Below are 25,238 nucleotides of genomic sequence, written 5' to 3' on the forward strand. Positions count from 1 at the left end.
TTTTGGGATTCCATTGTTTTGTACCCAGGAGATGGCATGAAAAATAATTCCATTGATGAAGCAACTGTTTTCTTTTCTTTTTAAAAGAAACAGGAGTAATTTAAATTAGAGCTTCATTCACTACAATTTTATTTGGGGATGGGAATTCAATTGCTGGGAAGCTTCTCCAGTCTGAGTAGAAACATAAACTCGGGTTTCATTTCATTTCTCTCTGCTTTTCAAATTGACTTACAATAAGTTCCGGTTCCCGGAACATTTGCAACATTTAAAGCTTCTGTGATACGTATCAATTTTTGTTTGAATCTTTTAAATTGAGAATAGGTAGAGAAGCCGCGAGGTTATTCCGGCAGAGTCTAATCCGCGTGCTGGTATCACGGAAGAAATGTTGGCATCCGCCGCAATTAGGTTTACAGGAAAGCAGCCGATAGCTCTCAGTATGAACAGTTACAGCTGAATATGGTCCCAGTGTCGCTACCCAGACACGGGAACCGGGATGTGGTAATGAACTCGAGATAGTAGGAACTGCAGATGCTGGAGAATCCGAGCACCTTGTGGTAATGAACTGGCGCTTTGTAGCAACTAATTTCTGGGAGATCCTGAACTGTAATCCCAAGCATAAAGATTTGTAATACGCTGCTGATTTTTAAATTGAAAGTGATAGCTGGAATAGACTGTAACTATTACATTTGGAATGAATGAGGTCAGAGTGATGGCCGAGGTCAGTTCAGTTTGAACGATGAGATGCAATGGCATTGGGTGTGACTGACAGTCAAGGCGGTATATTCACATTTGGACTGATCTCTAGCGCGATTATTGTTAGACGCTGCAGCCCCAGTACTGCATTCTCATCCCATAGCGCATTAGCCGCTAAGATTACTCATGATTTGTTCATTTTTGGACTGGGTTTACGAAGCTATTTTCAAAGCGATCTGATAATGCCAGCTTTGTCAAAGGAGTGTCTAAGGACTTGGTTCTTGATCAGGTACAATCAAAGAGTTTGCCCTATTGTAAACAGTTTAGCAGAATGTATTAGCAGTTCGATTACCGGATGCTGATCATGTTTTTTTGCTTGCGGGATACGAATCCTATCAAGATTATACAGCTGCACGTATTCCCGGTTAACTACATCTACTAAGAGTATCAGTAATATTTTGAGTAGGCTATAAAAACAGCCTCAGCAGAATGGGAATGGACACAGTGAACTTTGGCGCCCCTGCAGACTGCAAATCCATTGAAAAGGACCAGATCCCCAAATAGATAGATTTGAGGAAGGCCCTTGTTAGCTTATCCATCCAGAAAGACCCGGCAGTCTCTCACCGTCGCATTCAATTGTTTGTTAAATGAGTCAAAGGCTTTCATCTCCTCAGACGCCCATTCCACAGTCCGGTTACTCTGTGCAAGGAGCTTCCTGACATCAGGCAGCCTTTTCCTCATTTGTCTTTTATCGTGGTTTAGTTTGAAGTATTGTCCCAACCTACATTTTTTTCCGAAATGGCTTGTGTTCTTTGTTCTTTGTTTACAAGTTGGCATACGTTCCACTCAGTGCATATGTTATAGTTTACAAAGTAGATTGTGATAATGACTGAGCTTTGATTCAGAGCGAATCCAAACGAGTAAAGAATGATGAAACAGCTCATAGAATGAAACAGCTCATTGCTTCCAACTTGCTGTGCACCATCCGGTGTCATACCCTCTCCACACTATTGCAGAGGTTCCCCAGAAGTAACTGCTGTGCATTTCCTTTTGCTTCGGGCTGTTGTGAAATGCTCCCCGCGTAGTTACCAAGGGATGAAACACTATAAAAATGATGCGTGGCATTACAAATGCAGAAGACTGGGTGTAATGCCCATTCAATGTGGCTAAATACAGTATATGACACTCTAGGGTCCCTCACTCAAACCATATATTTGGATTACACTTTTGGATCAAACAGCTGCCGTTCCCTCACTGTTCTCCTGCATGATTAGAGCCCTTCCCCAAGACGTCCCTCTCTGACCAGGGACGTTGGGAAAGTGGCAGTCTGCAATGCTGGTTCAGGACATCTCCCTGCGTGAAATGTTCAGCAGGTTTTGGGCAGTACAACTTTTTTTTTGGTCTAATCGAAGGTCTTCCAGCAGCAGTTGGTGTTTGCCTCAGTGTTTATCCCTTGATTCAAGGCCCTAAATCACAGAAGCTCCGTCTTAGTGTTATTTGGGATTAGCCTTACCAACAAAACGCTACATCTCTTTCTCAGAGATAGTAAGAACAGCTGATGCTGGAGTCAGAGATAGAACAGTGTAGAGCTGGAGGAGCACAGCAGGCCACGCAGCATCAGAAGAACAGGAAAGTCGACGTTTCTGGTCGGGAGAAGGGTACCGACCCCAAACGTCAACTTTCCGGCTCCTCTGATACTGCCTGGCCTGCATCTCTTACTCACTAGTATTTGCAAATATAAATGCCAGAAGGGTACCATCAGGACAGCATGGGGTGACTCTGTAATACCGTGTAGGCAGGAAAGATCTGATGGGAGGACACCCTCAGCCAAGGTATCACTTGGTAGGGGGGCATTAGCTCATTTGGCTGAACGGCTGCTGTGTGATAGCAACAGAGTCGGTTCAATTCCAGCGCCGGCTGAGGTTACCATGAAGGACTCTTCTTCTCAATCCCTCCTCTCGCCGAGACGTGGTGACCGTCAGGTTAAACCATTAGCATTAGCACTTGCATTAGTCAAGGTCTTTTCCTCAGGGACGGGGAGTCCAAAACTAGATGGCATAAGTTTAAGGTGAGAGGGGAAAGATTTAAAATGTACTTAAGGGGCAATATCTTCACACAGAGTGGTGCATGTATGGAATGAGCTGCCAGAGGAAGTGGTGGAGGCTGGTACAATTACAATATTTAAAAGGCATCCGGATGGGTACATGAATAGGAAGGGTTTAGAGGAATATGGGTCAAATGCTGGCAAATGGGACTAGATTAGTTTAGCATATCTGGTCGGCATGGACGAGTTGGTCCGAAGCGTCAGTTCCCTTGCTGTACATCTCTATGACTCGAAATAGTAACTGTTTCTCTGTTCATACATGCTGCTAGGTCCAGCGGCGTTTACTGCTTCGAACCCTATGCCGTTTTGTCAGCATTGGTTGATGCTTGTCCCGGGGATTGTAGTTTGCAGTTACTGATGCAGCGCACTGGTCTTCTTCCCGGTGTCCCTAGCTACTGACCTCCGCTACGTTGCTGCAAAAAAAAATGCCAGTGTAGGTCATCAGCAGTATTTGGCTGAAATCGACGCCATTCAAGCAAATGATCAAACTTAATCCATTGCAGTGTTCCAGATTCAGTTATAAATGCACAGCCCATGTGCGGAAACTGCACATCAAAACGGGTTCATTTTTTGTCCGAGCGTGAATGCAGGGGAAGAGAGGCACGGCAGAGGTTCTCCGCAATTTGTGACTGCCTTTCTATTTGAAATGTGCCAACCCCCCCGAAAAAAAACACAATGAGGGAACTAAAAAAAACATTCCTCATTCAAATGATTCTTAACTTCTGCTGGGAAGATGTTTGCATTTCGAATGTACATTGTGAAATACTTTTACTGTTTAGTATGTATCAATAACTGAGCTAAATGGTGCCATGTTGAAAATTGTTTTAAATTCCCGTATAAACGTTGCTAAAAAACATTTCAAAGTAAAACGGCTTTCCGGAATTAAGAGGAAAAAAATGCGCATTGAATGACGTGCTATAATTTACCCAAGATCTTTCTAATATTGGTTGTTAAGGGCTTTGTAAATTGTTACCATAACACAGTGTGACTTGCAGCAGACCCGATGTGTAATACAGCAGACTGGGTTGACTGGTTCTGCCGAGACTCTGACTGACACATTTACCATATGAAAAGGTAAACAGCGTCCATCAATGTCAGATAACCAAAACCACAGACTCATTCGTACCGTAAACCTTGGATGCTATCTGCCGAGCTCATTCGAGCGAGAAACATTTCTTGATCCGCCCTCCTCGTCTGCCCTTCCCAGGCATTGAGTGCAGGCTGCCTCATTGATAGCCGCGAGCACCGGGAGGACTCGGAAATAAATTTAAAAACAAGCTTTCGCTCATTGTGAAAAGCAACAGCAGTTACAGGTGATGGCACATCACCCATTCTGACAGCTCTGCAGGTCTTTTAATTGGCATGAGAACACAGCTCGAGACCTCCACACATACACTATTAAAATCGCAAAGCAGAGCTCTCATGCTTTTGAAGAGCGGAGCATAGCACAGAGACTAAATAATTGGTCGCAGATTGGATATCGCGCCTCAGTTATTTACTCTATATTTGCCTGGATTCGCCCACAGAACTAGTGTTCGGGTCCATTCGGGCCGTTTACTGGTGGTTTTGTTTGTTGACTGGTTATTTCGGGGTAATGGGGATGTGTAAATATTCGCCCAGAAAGGGTCTCCTAGTGGTGGCAAGGGCAACTAAGCATTGAGACCCCACGCCCACCCACCGGTCACACACCTATCTCCATAGAGGAGATCAGTTTCCCAGCATGGGGAAGAGTAATCATAAAATAGGTTTGTGGTGGGTATTATCTATTTTCTACAGTTGAAATGTCCTTTTAAAATGCACTGCACAGGATATGTTCCGAATTCAGCGCGCTGCTGACCCGTGGCAGCCAGGGAGTTTACGCCATGAAGGGGGGGGGGGGGGGGGGGGGGCGGGGAGGTACTAAAAAACGCAGCTACCAGATACTCACCATTGAAGTGTAGGGAGTCTGTGGACCAAGATGAACCAGCTTGATTTACTCCTTGTGTGCCTTTGTCTCTCTACACCATGGACGTTGGGAAGACAAGCCTTGTGCTTTAACAAGGTGGAAATATCAATGAATCGATTGAAAAAAATGTAGTTAAAACTGGATGGGGGATGCAATATTGGTGCCTCTCGTCAGACTGGTTTCAGAGAGGCAATATTCATCTTTAAAATATGAATTAGGCAGAGATTATAGCTCATTTTCAGCTTTGGCATGTCCTTTATGTAAAGAGGGAGAGGTTTGTGTCAGTTCTGACATGAATCCTTTTGGTTAAGTCTGTATGAAATCGACCCTTAATCTCTTTTGTTGTTGTTGTTTCTAGGACTGGATTTGTGTTTTTGCCGGGCAGGGGTTTGTTGTTGAATGGGACATGTGGTCTACACCTTGATGTTCGATCACACCAACAGGGTAGGTGTCTCTTTAAATTCCATTTGCAGTTCCTGTAGAACTTGGCGTTGCCGTTTTAAGAGCTCTTTGAAGTCTCCATTTGGTCAGTTCCTTGGCCTCCGGGTCTGACATCTTCTCGACTAATGAAATTCCCTGATAACTGGTCTGGAAGGGTTGATGGACTAACAGATAAATCCCTTAATTTCTTTAAACGGGTCTTCAGCCGTTCCGGCGTGAAAGGCGGCTTAATGATCAGTCAGACTTCAGATGAAAGGGAAGCCAGAGGGTTAATGAATGAGCGATTTCCTGCGCAAATGAAACCAGCCAAAGAGCCACAGGTCGCCCCAAAGGAACATTCAAAGAGACAGGATAGCAACAAAGGAAATGTCTGTACTTCGTAATGCAGATGTACTGTACTCAGGATGAACGGAAGAGGTTCATGTGTTCTGCCAGATTATTAAATGTATCATTAAAATACGCGGGCGAACACACGCACTGCCTCTCTCTATATAAACAAACAACTTGTCCCACTTTGCAGTTCAAATTCGCTTAACGAGTACAACCAGGAATCATTTAATATTCCTCATAAATTATTCCTGAAGACATTTAGTGTAGGTTCCCCGCCCCATTCAGAAAGTTTCGTGGATTGGCATTAACATTCTCAGCATGAGTACGGTGGCAGGAGACAGTTGTTTTGGTGCATTCAAATGACTGGAGCTACAACAAAGAGGAGTTTAGGAAGTCGGGATTTCCCCCCAGTGTGATCTGAACACAAAAGCATTATCCAAGGGTAGGGGCTGTTGGAAATGTTCAGCTCCTTAGTACCTGGATTTTCAATATTCCGATGCGCGGATTCTATGTTTTGTTGGTAAGTAAAAAAGCCCAAACGAAGGTAAAAAAAAATCTAAAATACTTGTATGTGTTCAATAATGGCCTTTGAAAGCGAGATTTCGTCGTTGCGGGTCTCTTTTTTGATGAATGTTTCCTCTGCCTCTTTTGAAAACCACATTCGTTTTTCTCATCTGAAAGCTTTCTCTGTATAATGGGAACCAGCAGGATGCGATAGAGGGAGAATTGCACTGAATTCCGGTCTGCGGTTTATTTTACAAATGAATAATAAAGCCGCCGAGGGCCCAAGGCAGCGTGAGGGGCTCAGATGATTTTTCTCCAATGGCTCGTTTAGCATTAAGGAACTTTTTTTTTCCTCGTAGACAGGGAGAGGGGTCTGCGTGTGTGAGAGAGAATATGTTTTTAAGGAGAGTGTGCTTCGACAGCCAAGATACAAAATGTGTATTTTCTTAAATCTCGCTGAGTAAGAACATGGTGAGAACTCCAGCAGAATTGATACACGACTCTAATAGTAACTAATGTTTATGTTTAATGTTTCAATATAGTTTCTTCAAAGCTTAACGTTACTATGAAATACAACGAAACTGATTTAGGCTGGAATATGCATTATATGAATCGTAGTAAATTGCAGGGGAAGTTGTACGGGGAAGTCTAAATGAAATGAGTTACAAGCACCCAGCGCTACAGCGATCGCCTCTGGTCGGATGCGCCGCTTCCTCCGATCCAATTAGCGGGATATTACCCACCTATCTGCTCTCAGCGGCAACCCAGAGTCCCCAGGCCCGACCAATCCGCTTCCTGGGAACAAAGGAAAGGGGTGGGGAAGCAGGCGGGATCCTCGCATCTCTATCCAATCAGAACTCAGTAACCGAGGCCGGCTTCGGCCCAGCCAATCAATGCTGACCGGATGCGCCGTATCCTCTTCGTGTCACCACCCTCTCCCATACCCCGGAGACGGGGACCTATCGGCGGCGTTGGAATGCGCCCTTGCGGCTAATGAGCAGCGGTGGAATGCGAGCTGGCGACCAATGAGGGCGAAGGGAACGTGGTGTGTGTTTGTGTGTTCGTGCGGGGCTAGCGGTGGAGGGGACGGGACGAGCGGTCGCCAGTGGCACTGAGGACAATTGGAAAGCGGATGGCGCCGCTACAGCTGTTATAAAGAGGAACTGTGCCGAGATTTAGCTTACCACAAATGTACCAATAACACAGTGCATTGGAGCAAAGCTTCACTGATAGTCATTCACACACACATATAGGCAGTAGAGTTGTGGCACAAGGTTGGGAGCTCAAAGTCTTTCAACACCTACAGCAATCAGGACCAGGGCAAGCCGATGCACCCAGAGACCGTGCGCTACAGGTGACATCTTCCGTGTGTGGCAACCAAGGTGCAGAACCAAAAGTCTTTGCGGAGAGCTTGACTGGTGGCCAAACAAGGAGACGGCCTCGGCGACAAACCCCCACCGACAGCGTGCTGCGGGAAGCGCCGCTGAGGAAATCACCCGAAGGACGCTGCAGCGAACGGGGCCAGAGCGCGGAGTGGAGTGCGCCGCGAGTGGTCGGCAGCACCGCCACCCATCCCCACCCCCCCGCGGCACGTCTGCATCTCGGGGTCAGTGCACCGTGGGCTCCTGCTCCCTTCAGCTCCACAAGTTGCACTCCCGTTCAGTCTTGTTTTCGGTCCGACGACGCGTCTTCTAAATATACATTTGGTTGATATAAGGCTCGAATCTGGATTTACCTTGGAAAAGACTTGGCAAAGGCAGCAATAAAATGGATTTGTATTTGGTGGATATATGGAAATAGGTAAGATCCCTCTATTTTATAACTTTAAAAAGTCTTATCTAACTGGATAACTTTTACAAACGCCTTTTTTTTTCATATGATTTTAATCCCTAAACGCAAAAATGAATGTTTACTTCTTTTTGTTGCCGGAGATTATAATCTTCAGGTTGAATCCTCTTCCACTTGTGAAAATGGTCAAAATAGTTGAATGACCCCAGTGTTGTTACTGGAAAGTCCGCCCCCGTGTGGTTTTCTCCATTCCTTTCCAGCGCCAGCCTGTTGCTGCTGCTCGATTCATTCATAATTTCAGCCCCCCCATTCCCCTCCCACCTAGCTCTGCTACTTTCCCTAGGCTCGGTGAACGATCGATTAAAGCCGAGACTCGCTGCTGGCTGCGATCTCTTGAAGGGCGCGCTCTCTCTCGCTGTCTCCCTGATTTTCATTGAAGTCATCGCCGGGAAACTGCTAGCAAGGAATCGAAGGAAGGGGGAAGGGGTTGGTGAATGTGGAGTGGATCGTTTCCCTTTGCCCATTGCGCTGCCAGAGAGTAGTGTGTGCGGAGTTTCGAAGCAGCAATTGCTTGTTTGCAACAAGGTGATGGGTGTGTGTGTGTGGGGAAGGAGGGGGCGGTTGGTGTGGAATGAGGGAGGTGGGGTGGTGAACTCAGGCTTCTCGGCGTGGGCTAAGGCGCAGGGGATTCGGATTCTGCAGCAATATTGGAAGTGGCGCGGGGAACCCCCCTCTTCCCAACCACCCCCCCCTTGCGCGATCGAGGAAGAAGCTGCAGTTACTTACAGCACGCGATGTGGTGAGAGTTGTTGTGGGGCGAAGGGGGCGTTTTCTCTTCCCTCTCGCCCCAACCGCCCCCCCCCCCCCACCTCTCTCCAGCTCGCTGCCTGTGAAATCAGTGTATTGGACTTTGTGTCTTTTTTTTTAGTCGTTCCCATCGGCCGTTCGTTGTGTCGCGACGTGCCAGGGGAAGAGTGTGTCTGCAGGCACGGCTGCCGTTCCTTGGGTGGGAGCCGTCCCCAGGAGTTGCCTCCCCCTCCTTTTATTTGTTACAGTCACTTCCCATATTGCATCGACTCTACTGCTAGGAGCAGGCTATTTGCAAACTCTAAAACGTGGCTTGATTTCACTTCCCCTCCCTTTTTCTTTTAAAAATATCTACCCTTTCTGAGTCGGTGGCTTCTTATTTTTTGTGCGGATTGCCATGAGAGGTTTACCCCCCCGCTACTCCTCAAGAGCCTTCTGCAAAACTAACTCCGGCAGCCCAGTACAGGCCGGAGACCAAAGTCAAATGCCAAGGTCAGGAATGGTCTGAGTTGTTGGGGATGGGCAGGGGGTTAGATTCTAGGGGTTTCTGGCCATTGCCGCGAATGGGGGTAAAGTTTGATATTAGTACAGGCGACCCAGGTCATGCAGGGAATGGAAGTGGGTTAGTCTCTGGGTGTATGTTCAGGGGCGACCCCTCCCCGCTTCTCATTTCCCCTGCATGTTGGTTGCTGTATTACAAACACAGGCAGGCAACACCGTCAAGTTATATAAATCACTGGGTTTTTTTAAACCCGGCTTTGTTAAAAAAACAAAGTCTGAGGATGCATTGTTGACGTTATTTGCAGGTGCTAGCGTGCAGGTCTCTCGTGCGTTGCAAAGCTGGAAATACTGTATTTTGTTATACGTTGGTAGTAGAGAGCCATGTTAAAATGTGCAGTGCCGAATGGCTCCTGCGGATGCAGTTTCGAGCGAGACGCCTTGCATCTGAGTCAACACGATGGGTCATTGACAGGGGTTCAGCAGTACAGCATGTTCTGCTGGTGAGGATCTGACTTCTAAATCTGACCGTCATTCACGGTAGTTTCACCTTCACTAACTTGTTTTGGCCAATTTGCAAATTAAGATTTAAGGTATATATTTTTGTAACAAAAGCAAATGTGCTGGATTTTTAGTTAGCCCATATCATACTGTGATCAGACATGATATGCTTTGGCTAGGAAGTAACTGATAATTGTCAATGAAATGACTGGACCATAGCTATGAATTGTGAAAAATTTGATTTGTTCTTCCGCTCTCTGCAATAATGGAATAATTATTTCTGTAGAATGATTATGGCAGGAGGCTGTTTAGCCCTTCATTATCCATGCTCATTCACTGCAAGAACAATTCACCTAGTGCCACTACCCATTCTTTCCCCATTTTTGCTCAGACTCAATACTGTGTTGGCTAAGGTGTTGACAGGTATCAGAACACCGCCATTTTTTAATTGAACACATCCAGGAACCATGACAATTATTCCTACTCAGGACCCGTGTAATATAGTATTGTACTGCTCACTTCTGGCCACTACTGTATGTCCCATCAATCTAGTTAATTTTAAATAGCATGATAAGACCTACACAGAAAGTCTTCATTTGATTTAAAGTGGGGGAGAGCCTTTTTTTTTACTAATGAACTTTGTAGGAATATGCATCTTTAGAATCACATGGCTTGTGAGAGTGCAGACGAATCAGCAGGCCAGTAATTACGAAAAAAAATCACTTTATCCTTTTCTTGTTGAGAGAAATTTATGTCCTGTTTTAAAAATAAAATCTATAGAGATAGTTCTGTAATTTATTGGGGCTCTGAATTCATATTTGTCTTCATTCTGGCATCCTTAAGTCTTTTGGCCTTTTTTTAAATATATCTTATGTATTCCAACACTATCCATCTATCTATCTGTCTCATTTTATCTTAGACCAGTTCATCTGTTGTTCCTTGCCTAAGGGACTGAAAGCCTAAAATTTAAATTATTTACAATATCCCTTAATCGGATGTGCTGAAGCTGTAGACATTTCAGGGCGAGGTTCAATTGTGAAAAGTAATGCTTCAGGTGCTGCTGTTATTTGTGTTGGAATTTGGGTTGAAGATGCTTGTTTCTGGATCTTCTAGCAGTAAATCAACAGAAACACTTGCAGATATTTTCTGATCAACCTGATCAGAAGTATTATTATTCTCCTCTGGAGGAGGTGGGACTTAAACCTGGGCCTTCGGGCTGAGAAATAGGGACACTACCACTGCACCACAAGAGCTGCAAATGCAGCTCTAGCCTGGCACTTATTGTTATTGCTCATCAAGGAAGGCAGACACTGTGTACTTATGCTTGTGCTTTGCAAATTTTAAAAGCGTGCTTTCATAGCTGATAATATCTAGTCGAATTGGTGCTTAAACAGGAAAATGGTTATGTTTCACTCCAGTTTACTTCCAGTCAGAGCCAGGTTCTTAGGGCATTTCGCACACCCACTTTTCATTCCTTCAACTGTGCCTTTGCTGTTTATTCTGAAGTGAAACCAAACCTTAGTGGTTCTGGTGGGAAGAGATTTCAAACCTCATTGTTAAGTTATGAATAATTTTCCAGCTTTTTTTCAGATCAGTAATATTTGTGCAAGTATTTTAAGGACAGAATTGTATTTATTAGCCATACCACAATGTGTGTGGAAATCTGGTGAGTTGGTTGCATTTTTGTGGCATTTCAAGGCAAAAATGCCTCTTGCACAAAAATAAGTCTAGCACTGTGCAGTGTTGTGGAGCTTGCAAATTAAAACCACATTATGGATACCACATGGTAATAGTCTTCCAGTTTATTGCTGTTTTGTTTTGACCAAGATCCAGTGTTTCGTTTTCAGTATAATCTTCTGCAAAAGCGGAGTACCAGGTGCTTGGGGAAATCCAGCAGATCCTGGCCGCTCCGGGCAGAGCAATTGATTTAACCCATTGCTCTCCTCTGTTTAATGCAATACATTATATAGTCTTGGATCTTTCCAGTTTTAAAAAAAAATTGAAACAAACTTTAGGGTGAGGGAGAAATGAGAGTGAGGTTGTTTTGATGCAATGATGCTGGATATAATCAATAGCTACTTTGTAGGAATAATGGTTATGCATTAAGTATGCAAGTCATTAAGTTTGCTGTATTTGTGTTATTGACATTTCTAATAACCATTGCCTTTGATGTTTTAAAAAGAACGTGGTGCTGTAATTCACAGTTGCATGCTCAAAACTATTTTGAAAGAAAACGGGCAGATGATGCCATGATAAAATGTTAGGTACTTATTGAAGGCTGATGACAGTGAACATTATGTTTATGGTGTTCTCCTCCGGCCAATGTTGTGCATAAGAAACTAACATATTAACCCTTCGGCCACTAACTCCACTTTTCATATTTGTTTTAAAATAAAAATTGAAGATGAAAGGCATTTTTATTTTTAAAATGTTGCATACAATTTCTTGTTATGTAAACTTTTCTTGTAAGAAATATGAAAACCAGTTTTGTAGTGTCAGTATAAGCCCAATCATCATCTTCCCTTGCCACTTTCAGACCAATCTTAGTCTTTTGAGTGCAATAAGTTACGATTTTTCACTGTCAAATGTAGCAGCAAAAGGTCCTTTATGTATCACTATTGCATGTTCTGCGTGCATTTGTATCTTCAGAATTTTTCAGGCAGTGAGGAGTTAAGGTCTGGAACACACTGCCTGAGAGCATGACGGAGACAGGTTCAATTGAAGCGTTCAAAAGGGAGTTGGACTGCTATCTAAAAAGGAAATCTGTGCAAGGTTATGTGGGCAAGGTGGAAGACCAAAACTAAGTAAATTGTTCATTGGAGAGCCAATGCCGATGTGATTCTGTACACATTCTCTGCTGGGAATGTTGGGTGATTTGAGCCACAGCTACTTGTGCAGAGTCTGAATTTCTTTCCCCTTCCATTTCAGATAAAATTATATTTTTGTAAGCAAAGCCAGCCAACTGAGACAGATGAGATCAAGGGATATGGCATCTTTTAGAGTGGGATTTCAAGTGTGACGATCTTCTGGGTGGGAATTGAAGCCACTCAGCAACTTCTGCTCTAATCCCTGTACCCTTGTTTGATCCTTTTTAATTCTAAAAGATTCCATCTAGTTGGGTGTACACCGCTGCTCATTTTCATTATTCAGCATTGAAGGAGATTCATTGAACTGCTGTGAGGGTAATCTGCTATTTAAGATGATTTCGTGGTAGAGAAGGGGGTCTTTATTGACTGTGGATGATTAACAACTTAATACTACCACTTTTCAATATTGTACTTGCATCAGCGTGTATGTTACTTTGCCCTTCATTTCCTGGAGATATAGGTTGAAGCCCTAGTCAATCCCATTCACTACATGTTAATAATCCTTCTGGTGTCTCCTCCAGTCTGCCATTCTTCATTCACAAAAGTAGATAATGAGCGCTGACAGTTTGTTAGATTAGAGGAATCAGGAGTTGTAAGGAGAGGATCATAAGGCTATGGATTTTGATCAAATGTGATCTCTTTTCTGCCTCCTCCCTTCTCCTTCTCCCCCCCACCCCCTTCCCCAGTTCTATATCCAAGAAATACCAAGCCTTTATTACAGCTGAAATCAGCTAACCGTACAGAGCACAGATTGAATTTAGACTTGCTGAGACATCAGGGAAGTGGTCTTATGAATGTCGAATCATTCTTAAAATTGTGAAAGATTTAATTTATGATATAAGCAATTTAAATTTGATTTATTTCTCTTATCACTAAATCATTTGTACTTGGGCTGCTTAATAGTAGTCATTTATAAATTTTATTGACCTTTATTATGCAACTATTTAGTTTTCTTAATTCTTCAATAGTGAAATACCTGTTGAAAAGTGGCTGCGCTTGAGAGCTGCAAGTGATTAGCTGTATAGTGTGGGAGTTGATGCTGGTGACCTTTCCTTTCATTGAGCCACTTGTGTAAACTTCCACCCACTGTATGAGCAAAGGTTGGAAGAAAGAAAATACAATAATGGTTCTGGTCTTGGCAAGAATGTGCCTTTATTGTGAGGTAGCCTAGAATTTAAAAACAAAATTTCAACAGCTCAGGAAACTGAATCTTTTAGGCAACCATATGCTTTGTTATGGCTGCCTTGAGCGAAGTTAAAACTGTAGTACTGCACAGCCTGCTATGAGTCTCAACAAAAAAGCTATTATCCTCCAGTACTGTGATGTGGGATCGGCATTTCTGTGATTCACACGTGGGGAGTTTCTAGCTCTCAGTCGCATGGTCAAATGGAGATGTAGACTGTTGTACGAACGGACTGATAAACCCTGCAGTTCCCCTGTCTCCAAGTCCACAGGTAAAGGGTGATGTTTGTCACCTAGCTAGGCAGGATCTAATGGGCTAAAGGAAATATTAAAGTAATTCACAACCTGTGTTTCTATAGTGCTCCTCAAGTCCCCATAGTCCTACCAGGTTGGGTGCTGTCTCATTAGAGAGAGACGACTGGTGATGGTTTAACTTGTGGATCACCATGTCTTGGGCAATGGGAGAGGCTGAAAGGGATAGTCCTTCATGGTGTCCTTAGTTGGTGCAGGAATTGAACCCGTGCAGTTGGCCTTGCTCTGCATTACATACAACCCTTGTCTAGCCAACTCAGCCAACCAATCCTGGACACCAAGCCCTACGTCGGGGAGAAAAAAAAATTAGCTATTGATCAGGAGAGGAAAATAAGATTAAAACGAGGGCTTACATAGGGGAAAAGTTGAAAACAGAGAAGGAAATGAAAAAGTAGGATATTTAGAAAGAAAAGGTCTAGAGGACAGGAAGGAAACTGAATGAGTGATTATCTATTTCCCATTGCAGATGCCAAAATGTATTATTCCTGCAGTAAAACTCTTGTGCTGTGTATTGTGAAATAGATTTAAATGACCTGTAATGTTGAACTATAGCTTCTTTTCCCTTGTCAGCAGGACCTCCTTTCCTTGGTCCCCACCTCCTTCTCATATGCACACCACCTCTCGGAAACTTTATTCCTCTCTGTACCTCATTGCTAGGGAAAGAAAGAACTTGTCCTGTCTGATTTCTAACTATCCAGTGTATTTTCAAAGTAAAATTAGAAAAAAAATCTATGATTGTTCAGTTGCCTCTCTGATGGACCAATTTGAAAATTGTGACATAAGCGAGTCTCTGGCCTCTGATTTTAAATAGACTTGTGACCATGTTCACCTGAAGTGATTTCCCTTGCACCATAAAGACTTGACAATTTTCACTGTTTTGAGTGAGGTGAAAATTGGGCTGGCTCTATAATGGGCATAAAGTTCCACTCCACCAGGTTGCTCCACAGGCAGTGAATGTGAAAAGAATCTGTTCTGTGTGTAAGTTGTGTTGCTGTTGTTGCTCCATTCTCATCTGAGAACGGACATTGATGTTTGTTGCAGTATAAATGCTCTAGTCTTAAATGCAGTACCTAAAGAATGGGACCAGCACATTCTTAAAAAAAATCTAAATTTCAGTGTTGTTTCTACTCCTGCCAAAAGTGGAATTTGGAGATGCAGGTATATTGTATCCATGACATGGGCACAGCATATGTAACGTGCAAAATGAACTAGATTATCAATGCGAGCATTCAGGGATTCCACATTTTGGATATTGTTGTGTCTATTGACCTGAAAAATTCTGTACTTCTTTTGGGAAACTGGTGAAAACTAGTTTCTTCCCTAGATGTTAGTTCTTGATCTCCAGTAATCCATTGTATTTCATCAAACTCTCTTCAAATCCTCATCCATATTTGTGTATCAGCTTACTTGAGCAATCTCCAGCAGCTGTCTGTCTATCTCGGGTGTTTGAATCCTGAGCCTACTCATCCCCAAAAAAAATGCATGTGTGCACGCACGCACATAACAAACCATTTCTGGAAAAGTCTTTGGTGTCTCTACCTTTTTTGTCTCTCCCAGCTTACAACAATTTATAACTTCCCTTAACCTCATCTTCAGCATAATACCAGTTTATCTAGCTGCTATCAGGTCTAATGAAGAATCACCAGACACGAAACTGTGCTTTCTTTCCACGGATGCTGTCAGACCCACAAACCAGTTTTGCCAGGAATTTCTGTTTTTGTTAATTCATAATCTCTACTTTGTATCACACCTTTGCCTGTTTTCCTTTGCCTTTCGATACTTATCCTTTTTTAGTTATTTGTTAGTTCAGAACTTGAATATTTCTCAAAAATGGCACACTTTGCTTTTGCACCCTCTGTTTTCCCCTTGTCTCATGAATTGGCCTGATTGCAAAATGAAAAGCTCCATCAGAATGTATTTTTTTTCAACAATACCAGCCCTTTTGTTAAGCACTGTGGGATGACTTGCTGTTTAATATGTTTCTTAATCATCCACGGAATAAGGGTGAGTTTAAGAGCGTCTTTTCTGTGGGTCTGGAGTTACATGTAGGCCAGATCAGGTGAGGATGGAAGATTTCTTTCTGTAAAGGGAATTAATGAAGCAGATGTGGTTTTCCAGCACTTGAAATCATGGTCACCATGAGGCTAGTTCTTTCCAAATTTTAATTGGGTCCTAATTCAAATCATTGGCCTCAGAACATTAACTTGGGATTCTGGAATACTAGTCCAGTGACTTTAGTCCTTCACTACTGCCTTTCCCTAATGTAAATGTGTTTATGTATAGTACGTGAAATGTGCATAAGTACACAAACGCAAGTATTGTAATAAAAAGAGAAAAAAAACGCTTTCTTGCCTCCCTCAATACTGTCTCTTAATATACTTTGGCTTTATATGGCTCCATGTCGATTGCAGAATTTGACTGGACTGGATTGACCCCCTTCCTGACAGATTGAACAATCTTACCAAGAAATAGGAAAGCCTTCCTATTGCAAACTAATGAGTTTGAATGAGTGTGCGGACTGTTAATCAGTATCTGGCTCAAAGTAGAAATAACTTCTGTTGCCAGCAGGGCTGCCTTATGAATCCAAATGCAGTTTCCATTGTGGGAACTGTGGCTGCGGTCCAGTGGGTTAAGTGCTTTCTGAATCTATTCTTTCCCAGTAGCCTGGGATCCTTGTGATCCCATAAGTTATTGCTGAATGAAACAATGTGACTCTAACACAGCTTTTTCTTCTTCACTTGTTTTGGCAGAATTTCAGATGCATGCCAAGCCTACGGTGAATGCTGGAATTAGTGATCGCTGCAGATGGAGACCCGTATTCAGCATGGCGGTGGTGGTTCATTGGTGGTAATCCAGCAACCCTCTCTTGACAGCAGGCAGAGACTGGACTATGAACGGGAGCTGCAGCACACTGCCATTTTATCCCTCGATCAGATTAAAGCAATCAGGACCAGCAATGAATACACAGAAGGCCCTGCTATTGCGAAGAAGGCTAGTAGCATTAATAGCAGCAGACCCACACAACGGCATGAGAAGCATGAAAGGACTCACGAAGTGATACCGATCAATGTGAATAATAACTACGAGCATCGGTCCACTCACCACACACATGCCGGTCACCACTCCTCGACCAGGATGCCTGTGTTGAGCAGATCGACTAGCACAGGTAGTGCAGCTAGCTCAGGGAGCAACAGTAGTGCATCGTCTGAGCAAGGGCTTTTGGGGCGTTCACCACCGACACGGCCAACCTCCAGCCACCATAGATCGGACAGGATGGTTAGAATACAGCCTAAACCATCTCTCTGCACAACAGATGAGCTGAAATGCTTAGGGAAGGAGGACCTGACAAAGCATAGATTTATATGTGAGCAATGTGGGAAGTGCAAGTGCAGAGAGTGTACAGCACCGAGGACCCTCCCTTCACGTTTGGCTTGTAACAGGCAGTGCCTCTGCTCAGCCGAGAGCATGGTGGAGTACGGTACATGCATGTGTTTAGTAAAGGGAATCTTCTACCACTGCTCCAATGATGATGAGGACTCCTGTGCGGATAATCCTTGCTCCTGCTCCCATTCGCATTGCTGCTCCAGATTCTTGTGCATGGGTTTAATGTCCTTGTTTTTGCCCTGTTTACTCTGCTATCTTCCAGCTAAGGGTTGTATTAAACTTTGCCAGGGGTGTTATGACCGTGTAAACAGGCCTGGGTGCCGATGCAAGAATTCAAATACTGTGTATTGCAAACTCAAGAGCTGTCCCACTCCAGGGGAGGACAAACCCTCATGATCTGGGGCAGCAGAGATCTTTAACACTTTTTTCATTTTTTATTTTGAAATCATGCCTGTGTGTTTATCCACTTCAGCCTCAGACTTGATATCATCAAAGTGCAGCAACTGTTCTAATCTTACCCGTTTTACAGTCGAGAGATGGATGCTCTTTGTCAACATGGAACAGCTCCAGTTCTGCCTGTCCGGCTTAGGATCATGGATGTTTCAGGTCCCCAGAGGTGAAGAGACATCCGTATCACTTCAAAGGAGTAAACCATTGCTTTCTCACCTGCAAGCAGCCCCCTTAACTAATTTCTGTTGTCCACAGAATTTTCATGTTGCACAAAATATTCTGGTATTCTTCAAAAAATCATCGACAAAGTTAGCCTAAGTGAAACTAATTAACCAGATTCTGTGGGGGAATTTGATCTGTTTAATGTATGGATGTTACAATACAATTGCAAACCAGCAAGATAACTGGGGGAAACCACTGGTGCAATGGTCACAAAGCAGTGGCCTGCGCTAGAGTTTCTATCACAAAACTATATTCACTCTGAAAGAGCCAGATTTTCTCAGACACTTAAAGTACATTGGGTTTCATTATTCTTTTATAATTTCGTTACTTGTTTCCATTTTGTTGCAGAATTCTCCTGAAATTATCCAGGTAAACTTTCCCTGTTCCCTAATCAAGAGATTAAGCAGATTTGAGAATAAAGCTGTGTTCTCTGCTTTGTACTCAATGTGCTTTACTGTGAAGGGGAGTGCTTATTCTGGCCACCTCAAACTACTTTAGCAACAGGGTATCATTAGTTAAGTTGTATTAATTGACAAGATTTCCATTGTTTGCTATGTGTTGGGAAACTGTTAATGTGCTATTTTTGTTCAGTTTATAGTTTTACAATATTTAGCTGACCTTGGAATTTTCACCTCTGTTAGTGTGTAAGTTCTTGGGAACCTTTTTAGAATGTAGAATATGATCAAGTTTTCAAAGAATACAACTTGGTTTATTGGATGATACAAGGTGAGCTAGTATGATTTCAAAATTTGTAGTATACTGCATGCCTCAAGTTCTTAACACATCTCTATGTTTAAGCAAGTTAATCAAACAGTAGGAAAGAATAACATTATTTTATAAAGAAAGTAAAATGATTTGTTTTATCATAATTCAAAATTCTGCACTTGTCCAAACAACAGCAAATTATAGCAAAGACTACAATGTTCAGCATAATGTAAAACCTTTTTTTCAAAAGATAGATCAGTCTTGGGTTTTATATTTCAATCTAACCCACAGTGGGTGTTGTAATACAGAAGTACAGAATGCTTCTTTAATTTTGTAGTTTAATAATGTTTTATACAGAGGAATAACAATATTTTCTGAGAAGTGATAACTGGATATCAGAGGTATTAGCAAAATGCCCTTGATAAATATCAATTTCTATTTTATTGTGACATCCATAATTAAATATCAGGTTGACTTAAAATTGTTGGGACCGTATTCTGGTTTATTTTCCTAAATTTGCCCCAATAAGTTCTCCTTACTTCTGTCTCAAGCCAACCTGTGGCTTTATCATGTATATATTTTATGTTTAAAAAAGGTTTTGAGGAATTCCATGTGTTTTAAAATGTCTCAAAACTTCTTTTGTTGTAAAGAATATTTATTATGTGAAGCTCTATTATTTTATGGTATTTATTTCAAAAAGCTGTCTGAAATTTTACTCATTTCTGAATATAACAAATAGCATTACTTACTGAGAAAAATTAAGGGTGGCACAAAAGAAAATGCATATGTTAACTATAAGGCAGAAATATATAAATTAATGAAAGTATCTTGTGTTGTCTGAATCTTTTTATATATATTTTGGAACACTGCATGGGAATCCAAGTAGACTTGTGCCATCATGCCTTATTACTTTTCTCAAATGTTCCAAAGTGCTTGACATGAATTTCCTAGGAAATGTAGTCCAACTTCTGAACAATTAGCAGTACTTTAGAGGCCTTCACTTCAATTTTAAAAATAACACTGATTTTCAGTTATTTACACCACTGCTGATTCAGTCATTCTTCAACAGCAAGTGGAATTAAACCCTTCATCTAAAGCTCGTAATTGCTCAGTGGATAAATACAAAATGGTGGTGCAATTTTCAGTTCCATATATCAGACTCCAGTCTGCTGCTTTGACCTTCTTTAAAAAAAATTGCTTCTGTCTCTGAATGAAAGTGAATTTGATCATATTTAGTGCTACTAAACAATAAGCACAGAGCATTTGAATTGTTTTTGAAGGTTCTTATTGGATCAGGAATTCCATGAGATAGAATGCAAAGTGGTTTGGAATATTACAATATTTACTTTGGATTTGGCATGTTTTTATCTGGAATTGATAGATAAGCCAAAGATTTGAATTAAAAAAAAATTAATCCAGACACTAATGATGACTCCAACACATCAGGACAAGGATTATCACTGGTTGATGTGCATAATGCCATGCTGTAAATCAAGAGTAACTTAAAATTGCACAATAGATGACTCTGCAGTGTGGTTGGCTGTTTTTTCCATATCAGTCAAAGGCTTTCATCAATCATTTGTGTCCTGTGTAGATTTTCACACCCCTGCAGGAAATGTTGGTGTTACCAAAGCTGATTTAATTCAGAACCTCAAACACAAAATGCTGGAGATCACAACAGGTCAGGCAGCATCCAAAGCTAACATTTCGAGTATAGATGATTCTTCATCAGAGTTGAAGTGATTGAAGTCTAATTTAGAAGCTTTCAAGCTATTTAATTATTTCTGTCTTTTTGGTCCAATTTTAAAAAGTCATTCAGATGCCATTTCTTCCCCCATCTCTGCACCCATTTACCCTCCCATTTCTTCTGTTTCAACGAAGACAGGTGAGTTGAACTGCTGTAAGGCTGAGTATATCCTCCATGTGCAGCTGCATGAATAACATGGACAAGGAGCATGCTTATGACCCATTGGCCCATTTGTAACTTCTGAAAGACACAAACATAGAAATTCCTCCTGTAGATCTCTTGAAATCAGCAATTGCAAAGCATTAAGTGGAGAAATAAGTGACTGGCAAATGGGCCTGATATATGTAGATCAAATTACTTGATTATAGTCTCAGGCATATGACCAAGCTTATTCCATATGTCAGCATATAAAAACTACCTACAAGAAAATGAATTATGGGTTGTAGTGTCAGCTGTTGTTTTTGTCCAGTATGTGAGAATTTTTTTATTGTAATCTTTTGTGAGTGATATTTCAAGATGAATAGTTTATTGAGTACTCCTGTGTTTGCCGTACTGCATAGAAGTGAACAGCTATTATCTTGAAGACATTTTAAACAGATATTGACTATTAATTTCACTTTATTCCCAAATACTACTATTTAATCAATGAGAATGAATATTTGGCGTGTTGGCTTAAAACTAGAATTGGGCCCATTTAGAAGCAAAAACCTGCCATTCTAATTTTAGATACAGATGTTTTTAGTATCGTAAGGCACTTAAGTACATAGTTAGTATCTTCAGTGGGAAACATTTCCTATTGTGAATGTACAATATTTTACAATCTTTTGAAAAACTGATCAGATCAAAAGTTTGAAAATTGTGTAAATGGACTTAAGATTTTAGTTCAATGGGCACTGTAAATAGTTCTGTACTTCATGAAAACCAGCAACAGATGTTAGTACTTTACAGAGTTGGATCATCAATGCAGTAGGGATATATGAATGTAAGTGACACAACTGGAATAATATTGTGATAAAGATCTGTAAAGTGCCATCCTTTAGCATCCAAAGATGCTGAGGGAAATCAGTCACTAATCTTGGCTCATCATTCAGAAGGAAAATGAAGCAACAATGTTGGTGATACCAAAGACCTCTGTCTTTTGGTGATATCTTGCCTTAGGATATGAGGAAGGGACAGCATTCCTGTGTATTGGGAGGAGGGAATTTCACAGGCTCTTCACGCTGGGTGAAGACATTGCTTCTCATCTCAATCCTAAATGACCTACCCTGTATCCTTTAGGCAGTAACTTCTGGTTCAGGACTCCTCTGTTAGCGTGAACATCCTTCCTGCATTTATGCTGTCTGGCCCTGTTAGATTTTATATAATAGAAGAATCTCAGAAATCTAAACTCCACTGAATGTATTCCTAACAGATCGAGTTGGATACAAACATGCACGTACAGCTGTGACACGAACTGTTGAGAAAGAACCACACACTGTTACTTTGATATTCCAGTAGTTAACTCAATCGCTACTCTAATGCTGGGACAAATTTGAATTTCAATTTGCGTCAGTTGGTATCTAAATCAGAGATTGAGAGTTCAACTCACTCTGCAGAACCTGATTATGTTATCTAGGCTGACATTGCAATGCCATTCTGAGATAATACTGCATTGTTAAGAGTTGCTGTGTTTCAGATGAAAAGTTAATCAAAACCCCACTCGCCAATCTCAAGTAAATATAAAAGATGATATGAGCTATTTCAAAAAAGGATCAAGATGTTTTAATAGGGCCGTGGGTAACTTGCATCTTTTATCCAAAACACATTACGTAGAAAAAAAGTAGAAATATTGCAGAAATATGAAGTAAAAGTAGTAAATGCTGGAATTATTCAGTTATTAGTGTTTCAGGTCTATGTTTCATTAGAACTGAGGGTTATTGGAAATTAAATAGATTTTGAGCAAGTGAAATTAGAAGAACAAAAACAAAAGTTTGTTAGGGTCAGGTGGGAGAAATTAAATATCAAAAGATTGCTTGTTGCAAGGCCAACGTGAGTGGGTTAAGTGAACGAACAAATGATGTATCTGAAAAAGGTGTGAATGACAGGATAGCTGCTAACAGAATACAAGAACAATGAAATGAAGAATAAAGAAGCTAGCAAAAAAAACCAGTATGGGGACAGAAGTCATGATCTAAAATTGTCGAATTCAGTGTTGAGTACAGAGCACGGTAAAGTGACCAAGTGACAGATGCAGTGCTATTTCTTGAGAATGAGTTAGCAGACCAATGACGAGGGAGTAAAATACAGAATCAGAATGACTGCTGGAAGTTTTGGGTCATGCTTGTGACCACCTACTGAAGGTAGCCTATGTGAAATTCTCGACAGCAGAACTGACAGTGCCATTTGCCGGGGCAAGGTCACCTAAGATCTTGTCACAGGTATTGCTAGTTTGGCTCAAGAAATACATATATTGGCCTTCTAAGGGGCACAGCATAGATTCATAAGAAAAATACCGGCACATAAGAGTTAAATATGAGGCACATTGAATAAGTATTCAGAAGGGTGAAGGAAGATCTTGTTAAACTAATTTAAGGGATTCAGTAGGTTAGATTTGCAGGAATTCTGGTGAGAACATTTAGAAGTAGAGGTGATAACCTTAAAATTAGAGCTGGATCATTTTAGAGTGAAATCTAAGTCTGATTTCATAAATAAGTTTGTGGAAATTTTAAACTTGCCTAAAGTGCTGTGGATGTTTGGTCATTGAAAATTTCAAGAGTGAAACCAATAGATTTTTTGCTAAATAAGGGTATCGAGGATTGTAGAAAGAAAGCCTGTAAAGGGAGCGGAAGTATAAATCAGCCAGTATCTAATAGAATAGCTGAGCATGTTCAAGGGTCTGAATGGTCTACTCCTGTTTGTGTAATTGCTGTGATTGTTGAGTTTGTTACCAGGTTGTGGTAGAATGCACGAAAGCCAATTCTGCTGTGAATACAGCTTTTGAGTCTGGTTTACTTTACACCTGTTCTGATTCAGCACTTCTTCTGGTTGTTTCTTTGGATGCTGGAGATTTAGTCATGACTTTTGTGGTCTGTAGTATCCATTGCAGGTAAAAACATTGTTTCTTGCCTTGGGCATAGTAAATTAACAATTCTATTGAGCCTTTTCTCTTGTCATATTAATGAACTTTTTACAAGTTCTTGGGTAAGGTGCATTGTAGGATTTTGTTACCCATGGAAAAATATACATTGTGAATCTTGTCTGAAATCTGAGAGGTCCCTCATCAATAGCACTTTGGTGTACTTGCATCATGAGGACTGTTCATCATGAGAAGGTGGCTCACCACAATCTCTAGGGCAATTTGGGATAGGCAATAAATACTGGCCTAGTCAGCAACACCCATAAACAAATAATAGAAAAATAAGTTGAGCCAAACTACAAACTGAAAATTTTAAAAAATGACTTTAGTTCACTGGAGGTTTATCCAAGAACTAATTGTATTCCAGCTGTCATGAAAAGCAAAATATCCTCAAGTCCATTTAATCATCTCCAGACCAGAAGCAGGCAATTAATATACTGTGTGGAGCTGGAGGAGCACAGCAGGCCAGGCAGCATCAGAGGAGCAGGAAAGTTGATGTTTCAGGTCGGGACCCTTCTTCAGAAATCCCAAAACGTCAGCTTTCCTGCTCCTCTGCTGCCTGGCCTACTGGGTTCCTCCAGCTACACACTGTGTTATCTCTGACTCCAGCATCGGCAGTTCTTACTTTCTCCAATTACTATACTGCATGTTTTTCGGTAAAATCTATGAGAAAAGTTATCTTCGGCACACTCTTGTATACAAAGTTTGTTTCTTGTTGTGAACTGTTAGCATTATAAATTTTAATGCCACATTTTTAATGGCTGAAGTCATATAATGCCAGGTGTAGTACAGATGTAGTACAGGATAACGATTTTACATAAGCATTTTTCATTAAAAATGTCAATAGTAGCCATGATGTGGAAGTGCCAGTGTTGGATTGGGGTGGCCAAGGTCAGGAATCACACGACACCAGGTTGTAGTCCCAACAGGTTTATTTGAAATCACAAGCTTCTGGAGTGATGTCTTTTGTACGATGACTTCACCTGATGAAGGGACAGTGCTCCAAAAGCTTGTGATTTCAAGTAAACCTGTTGGACTATAACCTGGCGTCGTGTGATTTCTGACCTTGTCCACCCCAATCCAACACTGGCACTTCCACATCATGGCTACGATTGACATTTTTAACGGAAACTGCTTATGTAAAATCGTTATCCTGTACTACATCTTCCAACCACTGATGGCAGTGTAGCACCTCATCAGTGTGCACCATAAATTCCTATGCTCCAGGAAACCTATTAACATAAGATTTGCTAGTTAATTGTAAAATATTAAGAAAGCAAAATACTATATAAAATAACATAACATAAAATTGGGATTGTATTACATCTGCACACACTAATCCAATTATTTTCCCATCCTGTAATACTATTTTTCTCGCAAACCAAATATTCGGTGGAACTTTTCCCTTTTCAAAGACCTTCCTGCCCAACCCCATTCACTTCATAAGCCCCACCTTTGAAAATAGTAGTAGTAGTAGTAGATGATTTACCTTCTTGCTGTTGGATTCCTGGAGTAGCAGGCCTCGGATGATGGACTTTAGACCCCAGTGATCCAGGTAACCATCTTTATGACAGAGAAAGATACTCGCCCTTGCTTGCCTGTCATCTTTCAATGAGCTGTTAATGATGCGGTGAGTTTCCTGT

The 25,238-nt window shown here is 41.5% G+C and overlaps 1 protein-coding gene across 7 annotated transcripts; it reads left to right on the plus strand.

Annotated features, from left to right (window-relative positions):
* Nucleotides 1-483: 483 nt before the first annotated feature.
* Nucleotides 484-19,559, plus strand: spry1 (sprouty homolog 1, antagonist of FGF signaling (Drosophila)). Of its 7 annotated transcripts, none has more exons than XM_048602982.1 (3): nucleotides 484-554; nucleotides 5,101-5,186; nucleotides 16,723-19,559. In XM_048602982.1, exon 3 carries the CDS (start codon nucleotides 16,778-16,780, stop codon nucleotides 17,750-17,752), a length of 975 nt encoding a protein of 324 aa, XP_048458939.1. In that variant the 5' UTR covers nucleotides 484-554; nucleotides 5,101-5,186; nucleotides 16,723-16,777; the 3' UTR covers nucleotides 17,753-19,559. The 7 variants fall into 7 exon arrangements, with proteins under 7 accessions (XP_048458939.1, XP_048458946.1, XP_048458930.1 ...); XM_048602989.1 differs by lacking the exon at nucleotides 484-554 and adding an exon at nucleotides 3,818-3,871; XM_048602973.1 differs by lacking the exon at nucleotides 484-554 and adding an exon at nucleotides 4,722-4,838.
* The last annotated feature ends 5,679 nt before the right edge of the window (nucleotides 19,560-25,238 follow it).

Source organism: Rhincodon typus, chromosome 1 (assembly GCF_021869965.1).
Source record: "Rhincodon typus isolate 14 chromosome 1, sRhiTyp1.1, whole genome shotgun sequence".
Taxonomy (NCBI): Eukaryota; Metazoa; Chordata; class Chondrichthyes; order Orectolobiformes; family Rhincodontidae; genus Rhincodon; species Rhincodon typus.

Coding starts and splice junctions, on each gene's coding strand:
- spry1 (XM_048602982.1), top strand. CDS start 16,778: ATGGAGACCCGTATTCAGCATGGCGGTGGTGGTTCATTGGTGGTAATC.